The sequence below is a fragment of the Lathamus discolor genome, chromosome 5 (genome assembly GCF_037157495.1).
Source record: "Lathamus discolor isolate bLatDis1 chromosome 5, bLatDis1.hap1, whole genome shotgun sequence".
NCBI lineage: Eukaryota > Metazoa > Chordata > Aves > Psittaciformes > Psittacidae > Lathamus > Lathamus discolor.
The window spans coordinates 89,290,486-89,311,485 of record NC_088888.1 but is presented as its reverse complement, the minus strand read 5'-3'; the positions used below and the strand labels follow the sequence as shown (position 1 = coordinate 89,311,485).

The window sequence follows — 21,000 nt, the reverse complement described above, 5'->3', positions numbered from 1 at the left end:
GCCCCTCCCCATTGGCAGAGCATGAGAGACTGAAAAGTCCTTAATCTGGGTAAGCACTACTTCACAACAACTAAAACACGGGTGTCATCAGCATTGTTCTCAGCAAAAGCCAAAACACAGCACTGCACTAGCTACTAGGAAGAAAATTAACTCTAGCCCAGCCAAAACCATAACAGAAGGTTTTATCTATGATATCCAGTCAGAAACACTGGGGAAAGCAATGCCAGAGAAATCCTAAGTATCATAGAATCATAGAATAATTAATTAGGGTTACAAAGGACCTTAACATCATCTGGTTACAAAGGACCTTAAGATCATCTAGTTCCAATCCCCCTGTCATGGGCAAGGACGCCTCACACTAGACCATGTTGCCCAAGGCTCTGTCCAACCTGGCCTTGAATACTGCCAGTGATGGAGCATTTACCACATCTTTAGGCAACCTGTTCCAGTGCCTCACCACCCTTACAGTATTCTGTAACTTGGTTACATACAGAAATTACAAAGAAACAGAAAACAGGGCTGTGGATGTAAAAACCACTTATGAATGGTCATTTGGTCTATTTTCCTATCACAAGCCAAAACTGACCAATGTTCATCTGGTTTGTTCTTGAAAGACCTCCAATAAAGAAAATTCCATGTTCTCCACAGGCAATCTATTCCAATGTTTCTCCATGAGAAAAGAATAAAAAAGAAAGTAAAACTGAAGATCCTATAGAAGTAAACTTAGCTGTAACTCCTATATCTAGAAAGGACATAGATAATTACTTCATTCCTCTTTGGAGCTACCTTACCTTAACATATTAGGAGACTGTTAGCAGCTTTTCCCTCAAACTCCTTTTTTTTTAGTCTAAAGTACTACATTTCTCTTACTGTTTTCTATTTTGAAATATGATCATACGTTTAGAATATGTTCTAAGAGGAAACTGGGATTTGGACCTCCCGAACTGTGCTACTTATCTCGCATTTTGATTTTAAGGCTTGGTGCTAAGAGGGACATTTCTTGCATAGTAACATTTGTCAAAAAGGTAAAACACACCAAATAGCTCATTTTATGAAAAAGCAGTTTGGTGGTCCCAGGCTCATGGCTCTTATGCAAACTACAAATGGTTATTTTTAAGCCTGTTAAACAAATTTCATCAGTCTTCTACCCAAAGGCAGACACAGAATGCAGTTATGGTCCTGGAATAAGCTTTGTCTCCAGATATCTGCAACCCAGCACTCCTGGGCCATATGGACCCTGACAACTGTCTTAGTGTTTTCTTAGGTTTTTTGCAAGCTTTTCTTGCAAACATTTTCTCTTATTTTATCATCTATTAATCCCTGAGCCTCAGCCTTCTTTTCTTACTCACTCCCCACATGGCATCCAGATACAAACTAAGCAGTGGTTAAGGTGACATACGTGGTTGCCAGAGTCATTAATGTCACCTACTTCCTCTCACCAGCTATCTACTGCTATTGTTTAAGAATTGCTATTTTCTCTGCCTACTTTCTTTGCATATTTTGAATGTAGTGTGACTCATGTTTCTCTTTTTCCTTCACAAATAAAAAGCAGTAAATTCTAATTTCCTAGATGGGAGTCAAGTTTTATACATTGTCCAGGACATTATTACATGCATTTGCACTGAGAAGGCTGAATTGAAAAATATCTTCTGATCCTATCAGATCAATCTCTATTAGATATGTGTTCATATTAAAATTGTAATTGTTATATTAAATATGCAAAACCACTCCCCTTTTCTAATAATAAAATCAAATTTGATTTCAAACATTAATTCTGATACAGTCAAGTTATCAATTACAAATACAATGCTGCAGAACTGGTTTTATAGATATTTTAGACTTAATCAAAAGCATTTTCATTTGTAAGCAACATATAATGAAATCCATGAACTGGACCAGATGTGTCATTTTAATTAATTTTCAAAGAGAATGCATGCATTTTGATAACAGATACTAAATAAATTCAGAAACATGTTTTCCATTTCAGAGTTTACTGAAAAATAAATGCTTCATCCAGACATAGAAGTTGGAACAATTGTGTCAGGGTTGTAAAGTGACATAGTAAAATTGAGGAATCCTAAATCAGTAAGAAACTTCTAGTAAAGTTTAAATGCTCTTCCTATCTCCCAAATACATTTGTCCTCTACTGCTAACACATAGCTACATGCCCGCAGCCACATATATTACTGAAATTATAAATATGACTTAAAATTAAAGAAAAAAATTATTCTTGAATATGCTGCATTGCTAAATTTTTACAGTTATTTCTTCAACATAGTGATAAAATAGTAAGAGACCTGATGTCTGAAATATGTCATGATTTTCTTAAGTCTTCTTAATTTTTGTTCAAAATTTATCACATTCTGAGACTCTGTCCTCTGGTTATCCATGATCATGTTCTGCAACCTCAAGTCAACTCCTGCGCACATCTATACATTTTTCCTCTTACTTTCTGTGTTTCATTACATTCTGCCCTTAAAATTGGGGACTTTTTTTTAAATGTTCAAAGAACTGTTCTCTGATTATTCAGATTTTTTCACACACCTCATTATGTTTAGATATAGTGTCAAAGTCAGAATGGCAAATTGATAAGCCTTTCTCTGCCATAGGTATTAGCAATAAATATAAGACTTAAACCTTAGAAATGTAAAAGAAAAGCACCTAAAAATTAGACTATTCTAAAAAAAAAAAAAAGGAGAGAAGCTAATAAAAAAAAGGACTGCACTATTTTTATAACAATTCTAAAGCAATGGAATATCATATTTTCATCATAACAGACATCTGCTGTTTGGTCACACAAGTGTGGTAGTAGTAGCAGCAGGTTACTATAGCCTGGATGGATAAGCAGTCAGAAGATAAAGGTTAAATTTACATATAGTTCCTAACAGCTGAGGAATCATGAGATCTTAAATTCTGCTGAAAAGTATGATACAAGGGGCCCTCAAGTTTATTCACCAAGTCCTCAGGCACCTCAAATGACTAGACTTCTACGTTACAGCAAATTAATCAGGACTTGAGCTCACACACAAATGCTTGAATTTACTCTGTGTTTAACAGAATTGCATCCTCCACTTTCCCAATCTTCTTGCCAAGCTGTATGACGTATCATCATTCCAGGTTCTTTAGAGCAACGTGTCTGTGAGCTTTCATTTCCTATGCCAGCACCAGAAACTGGACCTGAAGTGTACTTTAAGTCCGAAAGCAACACTTGTCCCTAAACTTACATTGCACCCAGATCATGCACAGATTCTCACATGATTTGGTGACCTTTAGGAAGGTCAAACACATTATGGCATATGGGTTTATAAGGCATTCTGGAGTCTGGAAACATGGATACACAGAACCTGATTATGGCACGCTGGCAGCGTGAGCTTCTCCCTGTACTAGTAGGTGCGTAGACACATGGCCCATCCAGGCAGAAAACACTCAGCCTGAAGAAATACTTCACTACCAAATTAGTCTGTATAAAAGATGTGAACTGTACTTCAAATTCTTCAGCTGTAGCTAAATTTCAGCAGCTCTTTACTTTTCCTGCAAATAATGAAACCTCAACAGAATAGCGAGCACCATGCCAAATCTCAGTTGGCCATTTTTTAATTTTTTTTTTTAAATATACAAAATAGAACCTCTGTCTTAGATTGTTTTTGGAAATATCTGAATCATCCTTGATGAAGCCTCAAGCAAAATACTTTTCCTGAAGAAGACATGAAGCACTGCTGATAATGTCTTATAAAGTTAGGAATAACTAATCAGAGGTTTTAATCAAGGAAGTTCCAACAACTCTTAAGGATGAATGTTACTACCATTTCTTCCTATAAGCAAAGCAGGCTAGAAGCAGACAGAAATGAAGTCATATTAGAATCGGCCATATATGATATGGACAGAATTTGCAATCTTTCCCCTCTCCCCCACATTCCTGATCTTGTCTGATGTACACCTTTGTCTCCATTAACTATTTAGCAAATAATGTGTGAAAAAGCATTTCTAACTAAAACCAACCGCGTTTAACTGCTTTGTACTACTTCATGTTACTCCTCTGAAGTTTGTGTGTGGCTTTTGGTAGAGGGGAAATTATAAACATTTGACAAACAGTAACTACTTTTAACAGATGCTAAATGCTAGATGCTGAAGTAGACCCTGCTTAATTCCAGAACACACAAAAAAACCCAGAAGTTACAATTTTTGTCTTTAAAGTACTGCTTTTGAAGTTATTTTCTAAATTAATCAAATTAATGCCTGAAGACTACTGATTTTTTATAAAATGTTCTGTAATACAACAGTAGTATGAAATGTGGACTGTTTAGAGATATGGATTTTACTAAATAAGAAAGTACTGAAAACATTTTTTCATTTGGTCTGTATTTTACCGCATTAATCTACTTAATACTTCAGCTCTGCACACATTAAATACACATGATTTTTTGAATAAAATCATGATGACAATATGTCTCTTGGCATACAGCAATGTTTGGCAATGCTGTACCTTTGTTTTGTAAAATATTCTTTGCAATGAAATTACAGAAGCATATGCAACAAGAAAACATTACCTTACCTTGGCAGATTGGCACAGGGGAATCCCACTGATACATGCCATTTTGGTGACGCCTACATGTTGCATTATTGTGACCAATCATTCTATACCCAGGTTTACAGTAATAGCGAACTTTACTTCCAGCACGACCACCTGTTTTATTTACAATTCCACCGTTCCTCAAGATAGGATTTAAGCTGCAATAGGGAGCTAAATGGCAAAAGAAAGAACATTATTAAAAACACATAGAACACAATGTACATAGTTCACGTTGTTTATGTTTAGACTCTGAATACCATTAAAATTAGTACAGAATCTGTCATCTTACATTTGGAACCCTCGGTGAAGATTTGAACTACTTAGGCAGAAATATCATGAAGTTCAAAAACAAAGCTTATAATCTCAAACCATTTTATGTGACTGTACATGAAGAAGCTGCAATCACGAAACATGTAGATGGCTCAGTAAGTTTCTTCACACTTAGCAAACAAATTTGGCAAATTCATAAATATAAAACTGTTCTTTGAGCTACATGCTACATAAAACTAATTATGAACAGTTTTATATAAATAATCCAGCACACTTAGACATCTAAGTAAAAAATTAAACACTTTGCCAAATATGTTAAAAATTTGCAAGACAAAGCACAATAGACTGATTCATCAGATGGAATTTTTTCGGATTAAAATTTGTAATATTTTATGTTCAGGTTCCCCCTAAGATATCATGATAAATATATTAATTTGGTTGCAAAAGCATGTAACTTCTGAGTGCATCTTATTAAATGCTGAATTTGCACTATATCTCAAGTATGATAGAATGCACTTCAGTTTTGAAATGAAAATACAAACAACAAAATGAAGCCATTGATCTTGGGTTCCCAAGGAGCCATGGAAGCATGAATGTAGCACCAGGGTAAAAATTAGACAGTAGAAAGTGTGTGTAGCACACATGCTGTGTTTTTGTATAGTAGTTTTTATGCCTTTTTATTCTTTTTTTCCCCCATAACCATTTAATCTGGACTATTAATTCTTATATTAAACTGCTAACATCTCAGTTATACTAACAGTAAATTCTTGGTTAGACATAAAAAGTGTACTTTTTTTACCCATAAGAAGATTTTGAACATAACAGGTTGCAATTTGTTTTCTGATTACCAGGGAACTTATTGCCATTTTTTTTTCTGAGGTTAATTTCAACAGTATGTCATATATATGAGAACCTCAAAAGAGATCAGTTTTAAAATGGCATAAAATATGGGACACTCAGGCTACAAAATTATAGCGAATGATGTTAAAATACTGAAAAATTCCTTGGAGCCACAGGGGAAATCTATCAGGCATAATTGCTGCTTACGTTGTAACAGTCAACAATGCCCAGAACCCAAAGCCATAGTTTGAGCTCTGTAGTGAACTAAGTGATGTTCAGGAAAAAACGTGAAATAAATAAATAAGTAAATACACCCAGTGTAAAAGCCATATGAGAGGTCGCAGTCTTTTTGTGCTGCAAAGGCAGCGAAATACAAATAGAAAAAGCTGATTCTCAAACAATTTATTATGTCTAAGCTACACTTAAAATGAAAAGAAGGAAAGCACTTGAAGCAAATTATCTAAAACTCTGAAGATGGATTTTTACTTTATAACTCTAGAAGACACTAACACCTGTTGAGATAGTGAAGGGACATTGATAAGACTCTATACTATCCCCTTGTTAATCTACAGTTTAAAGAACAGATTAAAAATTACTAAACTGAACTCCCTTTAGAGTCCAGCATAAAACACACACATCTCCTAGGATCAGGAATTGACAAATTAACTGAAGAGCCACACACAAAGCAATTAAATAAAAATGTCAGAAGGTCTGGAGTGTAAGCAAGTGATTGAAGAATGTCAGACTGAAAACTACAGCCACTGTCTATAGCTGAAAACTACAGCTGAGTGAAAATTCTGGGCTTAAGCAGGAACCTCTACAGCGTGTTCATAAAATACTGCAGCCTCATATCAAGGACCACTGGGATAAAATGCTGGTTTTCTCCCAGCCAGTTTCTGACAGGGAATCTACCCTGGAACTTTGTGACACTTAGCTAATATAGGTGCAATGACACAGGAGTGCTCTCATCTAGGAATGTCAGTATTTACCACAAAATGTGATAAACTATGAAGCCCTTCCACTGACCTGAAGTAGCTTTACATTTACAGATTTAATTTACTTTTCCAAATGACACAGCATCCACATTCTTTCAAGGCTTCTTAAACAGCAGAGTCTTTCGCAAGGTAACATACTGAACATTTTCAGCTCACTTGTAATCACAACGACCATTTGTCACTTGCAACTGAAGACCAACAGGGTAATAACTGCCTAGCTAAATTACCTATCACTAGTCAATTGATGTGTGGACAGCAGCACAGATAAACACTGATTTTTCACTTGCAGGACCATACTGTTCCTTTCACAAAGCATATTCTCTTAACAGCTGAAACATTTAAAACATTAATGCTGAGATATTTTTGCTGTTTGACTACTCTAAGGGAAACTCAATTAAATAACTCCCAATTCCAGATGAAAATTCTTTGAAACTGGGTATCTAAACCTCCAAGATGATGTTGTAATAAAGTTTTACAGTGAATAATATGACATTTTCTCTAAGAATTTATTTCAGCAGAGGACTTAATTTCCCCACAGTATTTGATCAATAGTCAAAAAACTTACATGAAGTTACAACTATTCACTGAAACAGTCCTATGTTTGAAATTACAAATAAACAGAAAAACTTTCCTTCAGATCCCATATTGGCTTTGTTTTGCCTATATGCTAGATTTTTTGTTGACAAATAAAACATTACAGCCCAGTCCACTGCTTCCTTTCAACTTTCCTTTTTGGATACTTGTCATTATTATCATACATACTACCAGAGGATCTTATGTCCCTTTAAGTATCCAATGAGACAGATTTAATATCATTCTCACTTTAGACATTCTCACTTTATGAATAAGAAATCAGATACTGGCTTAAGCAATTAGGAAAGGTCATACAAGAAAACTAAACATACCTCTTTGTATTACCAAAACATTTTCTTAATTAATGGACCATCCATTCCATATGTTATTTTTTTCCTTTATAATATATACAATCACAAAGGAGAACAACACTCAACCAAGCAATAGAAAAAGGTCAGGCTGTCATTATTTTTTTTTTTTCAGATTATTTTTAAATCTAACAAGTAAACAGTATGAACACAGCAAGATAAATTTGCAAAGGTGTACTGCCTCTTCAGTGATATAATTGTGAATGCCTCACCAAAAAAAAAATAAAATCTGACTAAATAACCTGCTATTTATAGTACAGATGTTCTTACTGATGGATGAACATTTATAAATTATTCTGTTTATATTTCTTGTGATTCAAAGTACTGTAGAAACCTCCACTGCATGGTTTTCCTGCTGTATTTACTACAGCAAATCACCACCTAAGTCTAGGAACCACAACTTCTTCATACGATTCCCTTGTCACTTCAAAACAGCTACTGGAAAATATAAAGACAAAACCAAATCAACCAATAGCCTTTTCTTTTAAATTAAAATACTGAGGAAATAGTTTTTTTCACAAGTAAAAAGCTTAAAAATAACATGAAATAAATGGTGAAGCTTCTTGCAACAACAGATGAGGTTACAAGAGCAGAATAAAGGTGTAGTGGGTTGACCCTTGCTGGACACCAGGTACCCACCAAAGCTGCTCTATCACTCCCACTCCTCAGCTGGACAGGGGAGAGAAAATATAACAAAAGGCTGGTGGGTCGAGATAAAGATAAGGACAGATCATTCACCAGTTACCACCATGAGCCAGGCTCGAAGTGGAGAAAATTAATTTATTACCAATCAAAATAGAGTAGGATAATCAGAAAACAAAACCAAATCTTCAAACACCTTCCCTCCATCCCTTCTTTCCTGGGTGTGCTGGTTTTTGCTAGGACTGAGTTAATTTTCTTCATAATGTGTATTACGGCTCTCTGTTTTGGATATGTGCTGGAAAGAGTGTTGACCACACAGGAATGCTTTCATTACTGCAGAGCTCCGCTTACAAAGAGTCGAGGCCTTTTCTGCTTCTCACAACACCCCACCAGCAAGTAGGCTGGGAGTGGGCAAGAAGTTAGCAGGGGACATAGCTCACAGGAGCCACCCCTGTACTCCCCCCACTACAAAAACCTTGACATACAAACCAAATACATAACGTAAGACAGAGATCTATGGTGTTTTTTTCGTGTATATATTGGCAATTCCTTTGGCAGGCAGTTACAAATTAGCTAACCACTTGCCTTTTTTACTCCTGAATGACTAACCAAAAGTTAAACAAAAACATTATAGAGGTAATATAACTTGCAAACTAAGGAGCTAAGTACCCCTCTGCTTCCCAAATCACTATGCCTCTTTCATGCATGCCAAGTAATGTAGTGCACTTACATTCCTTCCACCACTACTGAAAAAAAAACCCTCCCCATCCACCTTTTCTTTGTTATGCTTTTATATTAGCTTGCTTGGCTTGGAATGTGCATGCAAGGTTATAAATTATTGCGAAAGAACAAAGTTCATGCAGGTGTCTTTCAAAGGAATTTCAAACTTTCATCTCTACAGAGTGATTTTCTTAGTCTGAGCTCAGCAAGTTCCACTTTGTGCGCTCGCACATCTTCCCTATTTATAATAAACTGCACAGTTTGGTGGAAACAAGCTGCACCGGGAAGTGAATTTCAAGCACTACAAAAAAATCAAGCAAGCATTGCACTACAAAACAACAAGCAAGCATTGAAAAAATACAGTGTTTCAGAACACAATACCTTTTCCTTGTATTTTAGGCACACATTGTAATGATTTTATCATACTACATCTCTTTCAAAGAAAAAAAGGATTACATGCCTAGAGCTGCAAGGAATTTTAACCAATGCTTTTCCTCCTAGTTTCACTATGCTACACAGATCCTCTCTAGATTAAGGAAGAGATCATTTAATATCTAGGTGTTTGTGCAGTTAGGAAATCTATTATTGAGATAAAAATCATGCTAGTGCCTCTATAATATGTCAAAGCCCTTAAAAGAATGCCCCTCTGCTGTAAAGTTATAGATCTTTTCTTCTAAGATTTACCAAAAAGGCTAAACCAGAAGATAGAAAACATACACATAACATTAAACAAATTACCTACACAGGTAAGGTTTTAAGTTCAGGAAAATATTAAGCATTCATCTGAAAGCTTATAGCACTTTAACTGAAGAAAATTTGTATCTACAAATGAAACCTAGTCGTGACAAAACTACAATTTGCAAATTTTTGTGCACAGGCATAGCTGGAGAAGGGGAGGGTTGTGGGAGGGCAGTAATTCATTTCAATAGGTTCTTTATTATGAGGAAGCCTGCTGGCCCAGTCACAGCTGCCATGGTATTAATAGCCTTTTTGGGATCTTATCTTTCTCCTACTTTCATGATGTTGCTTTCTCTCATTAAGATTCAAATCTGATTGTTTATGCTGCCGCTCACTGTTACTCTTCTTTCATGCTAATTATTTCCATTGGATCTCATGTAAAATGTACACAGGTTTTAGAGAGAAATGCAGGCACTGACTGTTAGTGAAGCAGAAAAAGGAAAACAGTTGTTTGTTCGTAAAACATAGCCGTAAGGACTGCATGTATCTCTCTAGTCCCTCCATTTAAATGTTAGTTGCAGCTAGTGCCATAATAATTGAAGAATTGAGGCTAGCAATTAGATAGACTACCTTTTTTCACTACTGCAAAACATGTTCTGCATACCCGCAAAGGTGTGAAATATTTTCTCATTACTCAATCATGGAATCAGCTAGGTTGGAAAAGACCTTTAAGATCATCATTACCCCGGGACTGCCAACACCACCACTAAAACATGACACTGAGGGCCTCATCTACATGTTTTTTGAACACTTCCAGGGATGGTGATTCAATCACTTCCCTAGGAAATCTGTTCCAAAACCTGATCACCCTCTCAGTGAAGAATTTTTTCTTAATATCCAATCTAAACCTCCCCTGGCACAGCTTAAGGCCGTTACTTCTTATCCTCTCACTTGTTACCTGGGAGAAGAGACTGACCCATCCGGCCCCACGGACTTGCATATGTCTAAGTGGAGCAGGAAGTTAACTATTTCTTCCTGAATTGTGGGGATTTCAATCCGCTCCCCTCTCTGCTATCCAACTCAGGAAACTGGGTACCATGAGGACAGCTGGTGTCACTCTACATTGAAAGGGATGGAAGCACTTGTCTGTCGGCCTGACCCCGTATCGAGGGAGGTGTACTGCCTACACGGATCAGGGATGTTACAGAGAGGCTGCCTGCTCTAGTAAGTTCCATGGACTACTACCTGCTCCTGGTGATCCATGTGGGTGCTAGGGATATAGGTAGTAGTAGACTGGGGACCATAAAGAAAGACTACAGAGCCCTGGGAGAGGTGGTTAGGGGCTCCGGTGCTCAGATAGTCTTTTTGTCAATTCTCCAGGACACAGGGGAGGACCAAGAAAAAGCTAGGAGGATTGGCCAGGTTAATAAACGGTTAAAAGGGTGGTGTCATAGTCAGGGGTTTGGACGTCTTGAACATAGGACTGAAGTTAGTAGGCCAGATCTACTGGGGGCTGGTGGAGCTGCTCTGGTAAAGAAGGGGAAGAACAGTTTTGGTAGGAGGCTTGCCAGACTGGTCAAGGAGGCTTTCAACTAGATGTGTTGAGGGTGGGGGGCATCATTCCATCCCAATACACCCAATCAGTTGCTAGCACCTATAATAAATGCTCGGAACAATGTAGATATATTCCAGCTGCTCCAGCCAACGAGCCGGCTTCAATTGGAGCTCATCTCAGATGCCTCTATACAAATGCCCGTAGCATGGGGAACAAACAAGAGGAATTAGAGATGTGTACACATCTATGGGGGTATGATATAATAGGCATCACAGAAATATGGTGGGATGGCTCCTATGACTGGAGTGTTGGAATGGAAGGTTACAGGCTCTTTAGAAAAGACAGGCCTGGCAGGCGGGGAGGGGGTGTTGCCCTTTATGTTAGGGATAGGCTGGAGAGTATGGAACTCTGTCTGGGGACAGGTGAGCAGTTTACAGAGAGTTTGTGGGTCAGGGTTAAAGGGAGAACAGCCGTGGGAGACATTACTGTGGGAATCTGTTACAGGCCGCCTGATCAAGGAGAACCTGTGGATGAAGCACTCTACAGACAGATAGGAAAAGCCTCACGCTCGCAGGCCCTTGTTCTCATGGGGGATTTCAACCACCCTGACATCTGTTGGAATGATGGCACTGCACGGCACAAGCAATCCAGGAGGTTCCTCGATTGTGTGGAAGACAACTTCCTTCTGCAAGTAATAGAGGAGCTGACAAGGAGAGGTGCCATGCTTGACCTTGTGCTCACCAACAGGGAAGGGCTTGTTGAGAATGTGGTACTACAGGGCAGCCTTGGATGCAGCGATCACGAGATGGTCGAATTTGAGATCCCCAGGACAGTGAGAAGAGCGTGCAGCAAGCTCACTGCCCTGGACTTCAATAGAGCAGACTTTGGCCTCTTCAGGAGCCTGATTAGTAAGGTTCCATGGGATAAAGCCTGGAGGGCAGGGGGGCCCAAGACTCTTGGTTGATATTCAAGGATCACCTGCTACAAGCTCAGGAGTGCTGCATCCCAACTAGAAGGAAGTGCGGCAGAAGGGCCAGGAGACCTCCTTGGGTGGATAAGGAGCTGCTGAGGAAAATTCAAAGGAAAAAAGAGGCTTATAAAAAATGGAAGCAAGGACAGGCGGCCTGGGTAGAGTACAGGGATGTTGTCCAGGAAGCTAGGGACTAGGTTAGGAAGGCTAAGGCCCAGTTAGAATTAAACCTAGCCAGGGATGTTAAGGATAACAGGAAGGGATTCTACAGGTACGTGGCAAACAAAAAACAGACTAGGGACAAAATAGGCCCCCTGAGGAAGCTTTTGGGAGAACTGGCTACACAGGATTTGGAGAAGGCTGAGGTTCTGAATGACTTCTTCGCCTCGGTCTTCACTGGCAAAGGCTCTGACTGCACCACCCAGTTCTTAGAAGGTAGATGCAGGGACTGTGAGAATGAAGACCTTGGGCCCACTGTAGGAGAGGATCTGGTTCGAGACCATCTTAAAAATCTGAACGCGCACAAATCTGTGGGACCTGATGAAATCCACCCACAGGTCCTGAAGGAGCTGGCGAATGAAGTGGCTAAGCCACTGGCCATCGTATTTGAAAAATCATGGCAGTCAGGTGAAGTTCCCGATGACTGGAAAAAGGGAAATATAACCCCCATTTTCAAGAAGGGGAAAATGGAAGACCCGGGGAATTACAGACCAGTCAGTCTCACCTCTGTGCCTGGAAAAATCTTGGAGCACATTCTCCTGGACAACATGCTAAGGCACATGAAAAACAACAAGGTGCTTGGTGGCAGCCAGCATGGCTTCACTAAGGGGAAATCCTGCCTGACCAATTTGGTGGCCTTCTATGATGGGGCTACAGAATTGATGGATAAGGGTAAAGCAGTTGATGTCATCTACCTGGACTTGTGCAAAGCGTTTGACACTGTCCCACACGACATCCTTCTCTCTAAATTGGAGAGATATCAATTTGATGGATGGACCACTCGGTGGATAAAGAACTGGCTGGACGGCCGCACACAAAGAGTTGTGGTCAATGGCTCGATGTCCAGCTGGAGACCGGTAACGAGTGGTGTCCCTCAGGGATCGGCGTTGGGACCTGTCTTGTTTAACATCTTCGTCGCTGACATGGACAATGGGATTGAGTGCGCCCTCAGCAAGTTTGCCGATGACACCAAGCTGTGTGGTCCGGTTGATATGCTGGAGGGAAGGGATGCCATCCAGAGGGACCTCGACACGCTTGTAAGGTGGGCTGATGCCAACCTTAGGAAGTTCAACCATGACAAGTGCGAGGTCCTACACCTGGGTCAGAGCAATCCCAGGCACAGCTATAAACTGGGCAAAGAAGAGATTCAGAGCAGTCCTGCGGAGAAGGACTTGGGGGTGCTGGTCGATGAGAAAACGAACATGAGCCGGCAGTGTGCACTCGCAGCCCAGAAAGCCAACCGTATCCTGGGCTGCATTAAAAGGAGTGTGACCAGCAGGTCGAAGGAGGTGATCCTGCCCCTCTACTCTGCTCTTGTGAGACCTCACATGGAGTATTGTGTGCAGTTCTGGTGTCCTCAACATAAAAAGGACATGGAACTGCTGGAACAAGTCCAGAGGAGGGCCACGAGGATGGTCAGGGGACTGGAGCACCTCCCGTATGAAGACAGGCTGAGAAAGTTGGGGCCGTTCAGCCTGGAGAAGAGAAGGCTGAATGGGGACCTAATAGCAGCCTTCCAGTACCTGAAGAGGGCCTATAGAGATGCTGGGGAGGGACTCTTCATTAGGGACTGTAGTGACAGGACAAGGGGTAACGGGTTAAAACTTAAACAGGGGAAGTTTAGATTGGATATAAGGAGGAAATTCTTTCCTGTTAGGGTGGTGAGACACTGGAATGGGTTGCCCAGGGAGGTTGTGAGTGCTCCATCCCTGGCGGTGTTCAAGGCCAGGTTGGACAGAGCCTTGTGTGGGATGGTTTAGTGTGAGGTGTCCCTGTCCATGGCAGGGGGGTTGGAACCAGATGATCTTGAGATCCTTTCCAACCCTAACTATTCTATGATTCTATGACTATTAAAGACTGAGGCAAAGGCAGCATTAAGTACCTCAGTGTTTTCCTCCTCCTCACTGACTAGGTTTCTCCCAGTAGAGGACGGAGGTTCTACTTAGCCCTCTTTTTATTGCTAATATATTTGTAAAAGTACTTTTTTGACAGTGTCCAGATTTAGTTCTCCTTAATAATTTGACAATGAAAAATCATCTCCCAAAATGGCATTTAGCATGACTAAATGGGAGATACCTGCTGCCTGATAAAATATTCTTCCAAAACGTTCTTAGTATTGTTCTCTCTGCTTTATTTATATTGACAATTATTAGCTACCAAAATTAACACACACAACCTTTACATCACTAATCAAGTCGAAACACAGAAAAAGCTAATGCTAACAGCAGAAAGTAATCACCACCTCTCTCTTTCTCGTGCACTATTCATATCATGTAAATAATCCCTACGCCAAGCCTTTTAGGAGCAATGTGTCTGTAGATGTATGTGCAAAAACATCCTAAATAGGCTGCAAACTGAGTAAGGGTCAATATGTCTACACATACAGTATAATCCATTATTGCAGTACTGGCAACTGATTTGTTTTCTTAATAAGGAACATATTTTCTAACACTTTTTAGATAAACTATTCACATATTTTCATGTCACCACAACACCAGGTTCACAGGCAGCCTGTTGAAGAAGTGAGGGATTTTTCCCCTCAGTTTTACATTTATTCGTACATGAAGAAAAGCATAGGAATAAGAGCTGTGAACTGCAATTCAAGGAAATTGTCAACCTAGTAATTGTGCACTGAATTGCAGGTGGAGTACTAGATACCGTTTCAGGATCAAACATCCTCACTGTTGAGTACTTCTGTGTAAATTTAAGGGCTATCCCACTATATTTAAAAGGCTTTGCTCTAAGTCTGGTAAGATAAGACAGCAGGTTGCAGAAAGTAGTCACCAGAGATGTATTTATCAGGAGATCTTTGGCAAACTGGTGAAATACAGAGAGTCCAGGTCCTGCACTTACCATGAACTTTTAATAGAATGATTACACATGCTCAAAACGTACATAATAAATTATCTTCAGAGAAACAGACATTATATTACAAGTCCTGATTTGATGCTAAATAGTATATGTAACCACAAAGTATAACTTAATGGAAATCATTAATAGTTACCTGAGTAACGGATCTTGAATCCTTTCTTGCTAGTTGCATGATCAGTCGACCAGCGAAGGTATAGCTGATTCATTTTGCTTGTAAAGTTCATCTGTCCAGTATGATTTCCACTTAAAGCAACCAGTAAAGGGCTTTGCCCAGAAGAGCCTTCAGAGATGAATAAAGAAACTATTGAAGTTTTAAAGTACTAGAAGTTTAAGTAATCCTCTCCATATTTTTACTCAGTTGCGAATATGAATATACAGGAAAGAATAGCAAACAACCTGACACATCTCTGCTAGTGAAATAATTAACAGATCTCTACTTAAACTTTCCATCCAGTTTTAGATTTTCACTAGAGTGCACAATAAAAAATCTTGGTACATACAAACAGAAATATAAACCAGTGAGTGTTTTTGCCATAAACTCTGAAAATTAATGGATTTTTCTCCAATTAACTTATATTATTACTTTGAATAAGGTTACGTTTCTACTCCTTGTCCTTTTATATCTATTATTTATTTAAACTCTTTTCAAACTAGTGAGTGGTAATAAATCTATACATTCTTTGACATTGTACAGCTGTATAAGTTTAACCACCATATTACAGAGTGAACACATTAGATAAAAAACGCTTGTCACAATGTAAGATAATCACAGTTTCACAGTGGAAACGACATATGTACAAGTGCTATGAATTTACAATACATAATTCATTTGGACTCAGTTGTTATATATCTTCACCACAATAAAACTCTAGAAGCACAAATAATGATTTGGGGTCTAGTTATAATGAACCAAAATCTATGCAACAGAAAAAAAACCCAACTATATATCAAAACAATCTCTGAATGAAACTTGCTAAAACATGAAAAGGCATCTTCTTCACTCATATGAAGGTTACGTTTTTGCCTGAAACCAAGGAGCTGAACTCCTCCCTTTCATATGCTCTCTGTATCTTTTGCTCCACTTTTTTCAAGTTTAGAAAAACTACTTTCAGCCAATATTATCTTGGCCACAGCCGCTATTTCAAATCAAGACCCTGTTTCATTCATTTTTGCTGAGTTCGAGCAGCTGCAGCCTGATCAGCTTTTCTTATGTTGCATGAAAACACACAAAAAATAAATCTGAATCAAGTGACACATAAAAATTGAATACAATTGTTGTCAGCCTTCTCCCCCTCCAGTCCAAGAAATTAAGTATATTTTCTGCTCAGGACATTTTAATTACAAAAGGGAGGCTACACATGCCACAGCGAATCATGAAGATTAAGACAACCTCTCAGTTCTTAGGTACTGTGGTTCAGTCATTACTAAATAAATTCTAAATAATAAACACATATAGAAACTAAGAAAAAATAATCATAGCTTTAAGCACCGGTTGCTCGGCATGCCCTCATCAAAATGCTTTGTGGCTTGCTCGTTTTTCATATTAGGGAGCTAACGTGTGATGATTGCAGTGTAGGATAAATGATGAGGAATGCTGAGGTCAATTCCTATTTTTGCTCAAAAACATGCTTTAGAACATGAAAATTCATTCAGTGTCTCTCTGCATCTCCCTGGATTTTGCAAAATTTAGTACAGTTGTTACAGTTTAGAATGTATATGTTCTATCAAAATTCTCAAAAAAAAAAAAGTGGCTAAAAGAGTACAATTACAAATATAAGTCTACTTCACATGGAGGTGAGAATTTCTCCTTAATTAATTACCATGAAATTTATTTGCAGTACCACATGCCACAGCACATTTTTTAGCTACTGGGAGATCAGGGGAATGTTGCAATATATTTTAGTTTGTTTTGTTTTTCCTGAAGTTGAGTTTCAGTTTCTGTGCCCTAACTAGAAGGCAGCTCTTCAGATGATGTTCAGGAAAATCAGCAGCATGACTTAGGTGTTCTTGAGTTTGATTTTTTTTTTTATTGTTATTTCAGAGTTTGTCTATAGAGGGAAAGAAACACTCAGCTTCTGGTGTGTTGATCTGTCATATGATGTCTTCCTGAATATTAGGTAAAAGTTTACATTTTTGTATATTTTAAACGATACAATTCTGTTGCTTTATTTCAGTGAAAAAAAAAAAGAAATAGTTGAAGAATATTTGCTGTATTAAATGAAAGCTATTCCGTGTAAGTAGCCTGACCACAGTGTTTTCAAGTTCAAAAGCCTTTAATATTATACTCATGGTACATTACAGCTTCTCTGGTTTAGAATACAGATGGGACTTCCTAAGGGTCTGACTGATAAGCGGGAATGGGTAATGGGATTATTGCTCCCAGCTGGCCAGGGTGGCATCATTGACTGGATGCTGAAGCACCATAATTTACAATGCAGTTAGTTAGGTATAGTCACTATTTTGGTTTGCATTCAGAAGCTGCCTCAAAAAGTAATCAGGGACCTGTGCCTTAACAAACACTAATATGCTACTGACGTCTTGTCAATCTTTATGTAGTTTCTGCATAAAGTTTGGTCATGTACCTTTACCTGGTGAAAGCAGATCAGTGCAGTTTTATTAATTTAAGTAAAAGTATGCTGGTTTGGACCATGCAAGCTCCCAGGATACAACGCACATTTATTGCAAAATGCAGCAATACAGGGAAGTACCAAGCTAGCTCTGAATGAGTTAGTCTGAGTTATATCCATCACTGTAAACAGTATAGCCACATCAGCATTGACTTCTGCCCCAACAAACTCATCATGCTGAGATGTAGAACTAATTAGCCTAGCAAAGCACATTGCTAATGTGGCCACAGGGACACAAACAAGTATCTCTGCAAGGCACTGCAATGTGTCATATTTAAATATCAACTTGTTGAGAGCTAGCTCAGGAATCTCTACATGGCACTGTATTGAGAGGTCATAAATATGCCATTATCTTTCTCATTTAAGTTTGCTGGTAGGTGGTAGAAAAAATGACTTCAGTAGAGCTGCACTAGAGATGAATTCGTAAGAATACAATTTCATGTCATGAGTTGAGAATGCTTAAAAATGTAGTGACTACGATAAATCTCTCAGATCTATTATTGATAATCTGGTTTCATATTATTTAAATGCCTAAGAAAGAAAACAAAAATCTTCATCAGGAACATTAAGCAGTTTCAACAGATTTTCTTTTAAAATAAAATAAAGTGATCAGACCACTATAAGAATTCCAGGCATGCTACATATTGTCTTCATGTTAAATACAAAATAGAGTGGAGGGAAAGACAGTCTTCATAGATTTTTTTTTTCAGACTATTTTGTTCATTAACCTGACATGGGCCAACACACACACTATAAAGAAAGAAAAAATATGCTAATGAAAAATATTGTGGGATTTTTTTCCAGAATGCTGTTATTAAAAAGTGAACAACATCTAATAATTTTAGACATTAAAAAACTAATACTTAAGAAAAATACTTAGAGCAAGATACCTCAAAAGATATGACCTTTTAATATTTTTCATGTTATGAAAATCCCACAGTAAATATTAATCAGTTCTATCATAGTTATCATATATTCTTGGTTAATGAGGGAAGATATGATAATGGTCTCCAAATGAACAAAAAATACATTAAAGAACAATCAGGGATTAGCTATTATCATCAATCAGTGAGAACAGGACAAGTGATAATAAGCTCAGAACTCAGTAGAAAATAAGAATAGCCTTTTAATTAAATAAGGCCCTTTGAGAGGTACTGATACAAGTTACACTCTAGAAGCTGAGTTTTTGTCATTTCTCTATTTTTTGTCCCGAAACAGATGGTCAAATACTTTAATATGGGTATATTCAAACAATGTCCAGCACTGGTTCTGCTATGCTTATGGAGAAAGCAGACTGAGTATCTGGACTTAAACTGTGTATTTTTAGTCAAAGTTTTATTAAATTCGACAACTGGAATTATACCCCAAAATATTTCCTCATCAGAAATGATCCATTACAAATCAGCATGTTAACTTCTCCTTTCAGACACCTCCATAAATTTCACAAGAAACTGTGACTTTCACAGGGATGCCGCAGCTGCTCCTCTAAAAATACCTAAGAAAATTTAGAAGCTTCTTTGCCTTGAATATATCTATAAAATCTTTCATTGTCCAACAGATGTATATTTAAGGCAAAAGTAATAGAAATACTGGATTATTGTTTAAGTTTCAGATGTATAACTGCATTATGAAACCAACACTTGAAAATCAAACCCCACTTGACCCAATATTTGTTCTTGAGATAGAATTTTAATCTCTCTTACCATCAAATACCTCCAGCTCATCAAATTGCTTTTCACTTTGAAACATTTCTACAAAGATGGAGATGTTATATCCTGGGTCAACTTTTATAGTCCATGAACAGGTCTGAGAGTTGGGATAGGTGCCTGGGTAACCTGGACTGAGGATCACTCCTGATGATTCTGTACGGATTTCATTCGCTGGACATTGTGCTAAAAAGGACACAACAAGAAAAACAACGCAATGAAATAATATGTTTCCTTTCCATGAAAAAAAAAGTATTATTTTTCAGGTGTATGCATGTTTCAGGTTCAGTTTCCAAATAGAAACATGTTTAAATCATATTCTAGATGGAAGGAACAATAAGGTTCCCTTTAGCACAACAGGACTACCTTTATAAACCTTATATTTATGAAACAGGATAATAATTATAGTAAAACATTCACCCAGAAATGTGTCACAGTCTTACAGTTAAGGGATTCACATATGCAATTGTGATCATTCACACAGGTAAGGTAAAAGGCTTGGTAAAAATGCTGTATTTGGAAACTGTCTTCTATTTGAGGTCCTAAAAAAACCTACCCACCTTTAAGTATGGTCTGTTACATCAACATGACGACACATTAGAACTTCAAGGCATACCAGGTTGTTTGAAAGCATGCATATTTTGTGCAGACAAACGGTTTATTCTAGATACAGAATACCCCAAATCATCCAAGTAAGACCTTCTCAGCAACAATTTTCCTTGTTATTTAAATTCTGAACTTACAACATTGTACAAAGTTTCACTTGGTATTCATAGTTGTTTATGATCTCTGTGTGTAACAAAGAGTATACTACATTGAAATTCTGTAAATTTTATATCCGAATGCTGATTTTGATTTTGAAATTCTTTTGTTGGTCACAGCTTTTCTTTAACATTTTTGGTTTTCATGCAGAACTGATTTTTTCCATATCTGCTTGGTGTTGAAGTATGATACATTCTGTCCACAGCTTCATAATATACGTGCATTTTAACAGTGTTTTTTGCATAAGACTCACAAATATATCTTGACAGAAATTCATTCCTGTAAACTGTCTGGCACAGTACCCAAGTACTTGCATAAATTAAAGGTTATAAGAAAGGTGTAAAAAAAAAACGAGGAAAAATGATCAGGGGAAAAAATATGTTCAAAGGGAAAAAAATATATAACTATCAGCAACAAACATTAAAAACTCGACCATTTCCCTTAGTTGGCCTTTTACAAACTTGTAGGTGAGATTTATGTTCAGTTGTTGCCAAGAGAATTTTGTTGCAAACTTTTAGATAACAGTGTCAGGATTTAATCATTAACTAATCTCACAGAGAAATTAAGCATACTGACAGAAAAGGAAACTATATTTTACAAAAGATGTCCAGTCTTTATGTTCTGTTCATATACT

The 21,000-nt window shown here is 37.9% G+C and overlaps 1 protein-coding gene across 1 annotated transcript in view; it reads right to left on the bottom strand.

Moving 5' to 3' along the window:
* Positions 1–21,000, bottom strand: part of CSMD1 (CUB and Sushi multiple domains 1) — a 1,149,005-nt gene that overhangs the window by 87,961 nt on the left and 1,040,044 nt on the right. The window contains exons 47-49 of the mRNA XM_065681530.1: positions 19,602–19,790; positions 15,405–15,551; positions 4,553–4,741 (exon numbers count right to left, since the gene is read on the bottom strand). Coding sequence (XP_065537602.1) covers positions 4,553–4,741; positions 15,405–15,551; positions 19,602–19,790 — 525 coding nt within the window. The remainder of the gene's footprint in view (positions 1–4,552; positions 4,742–15,404; positions 15,552–19,601; positions 19,791–21,000) is intronic.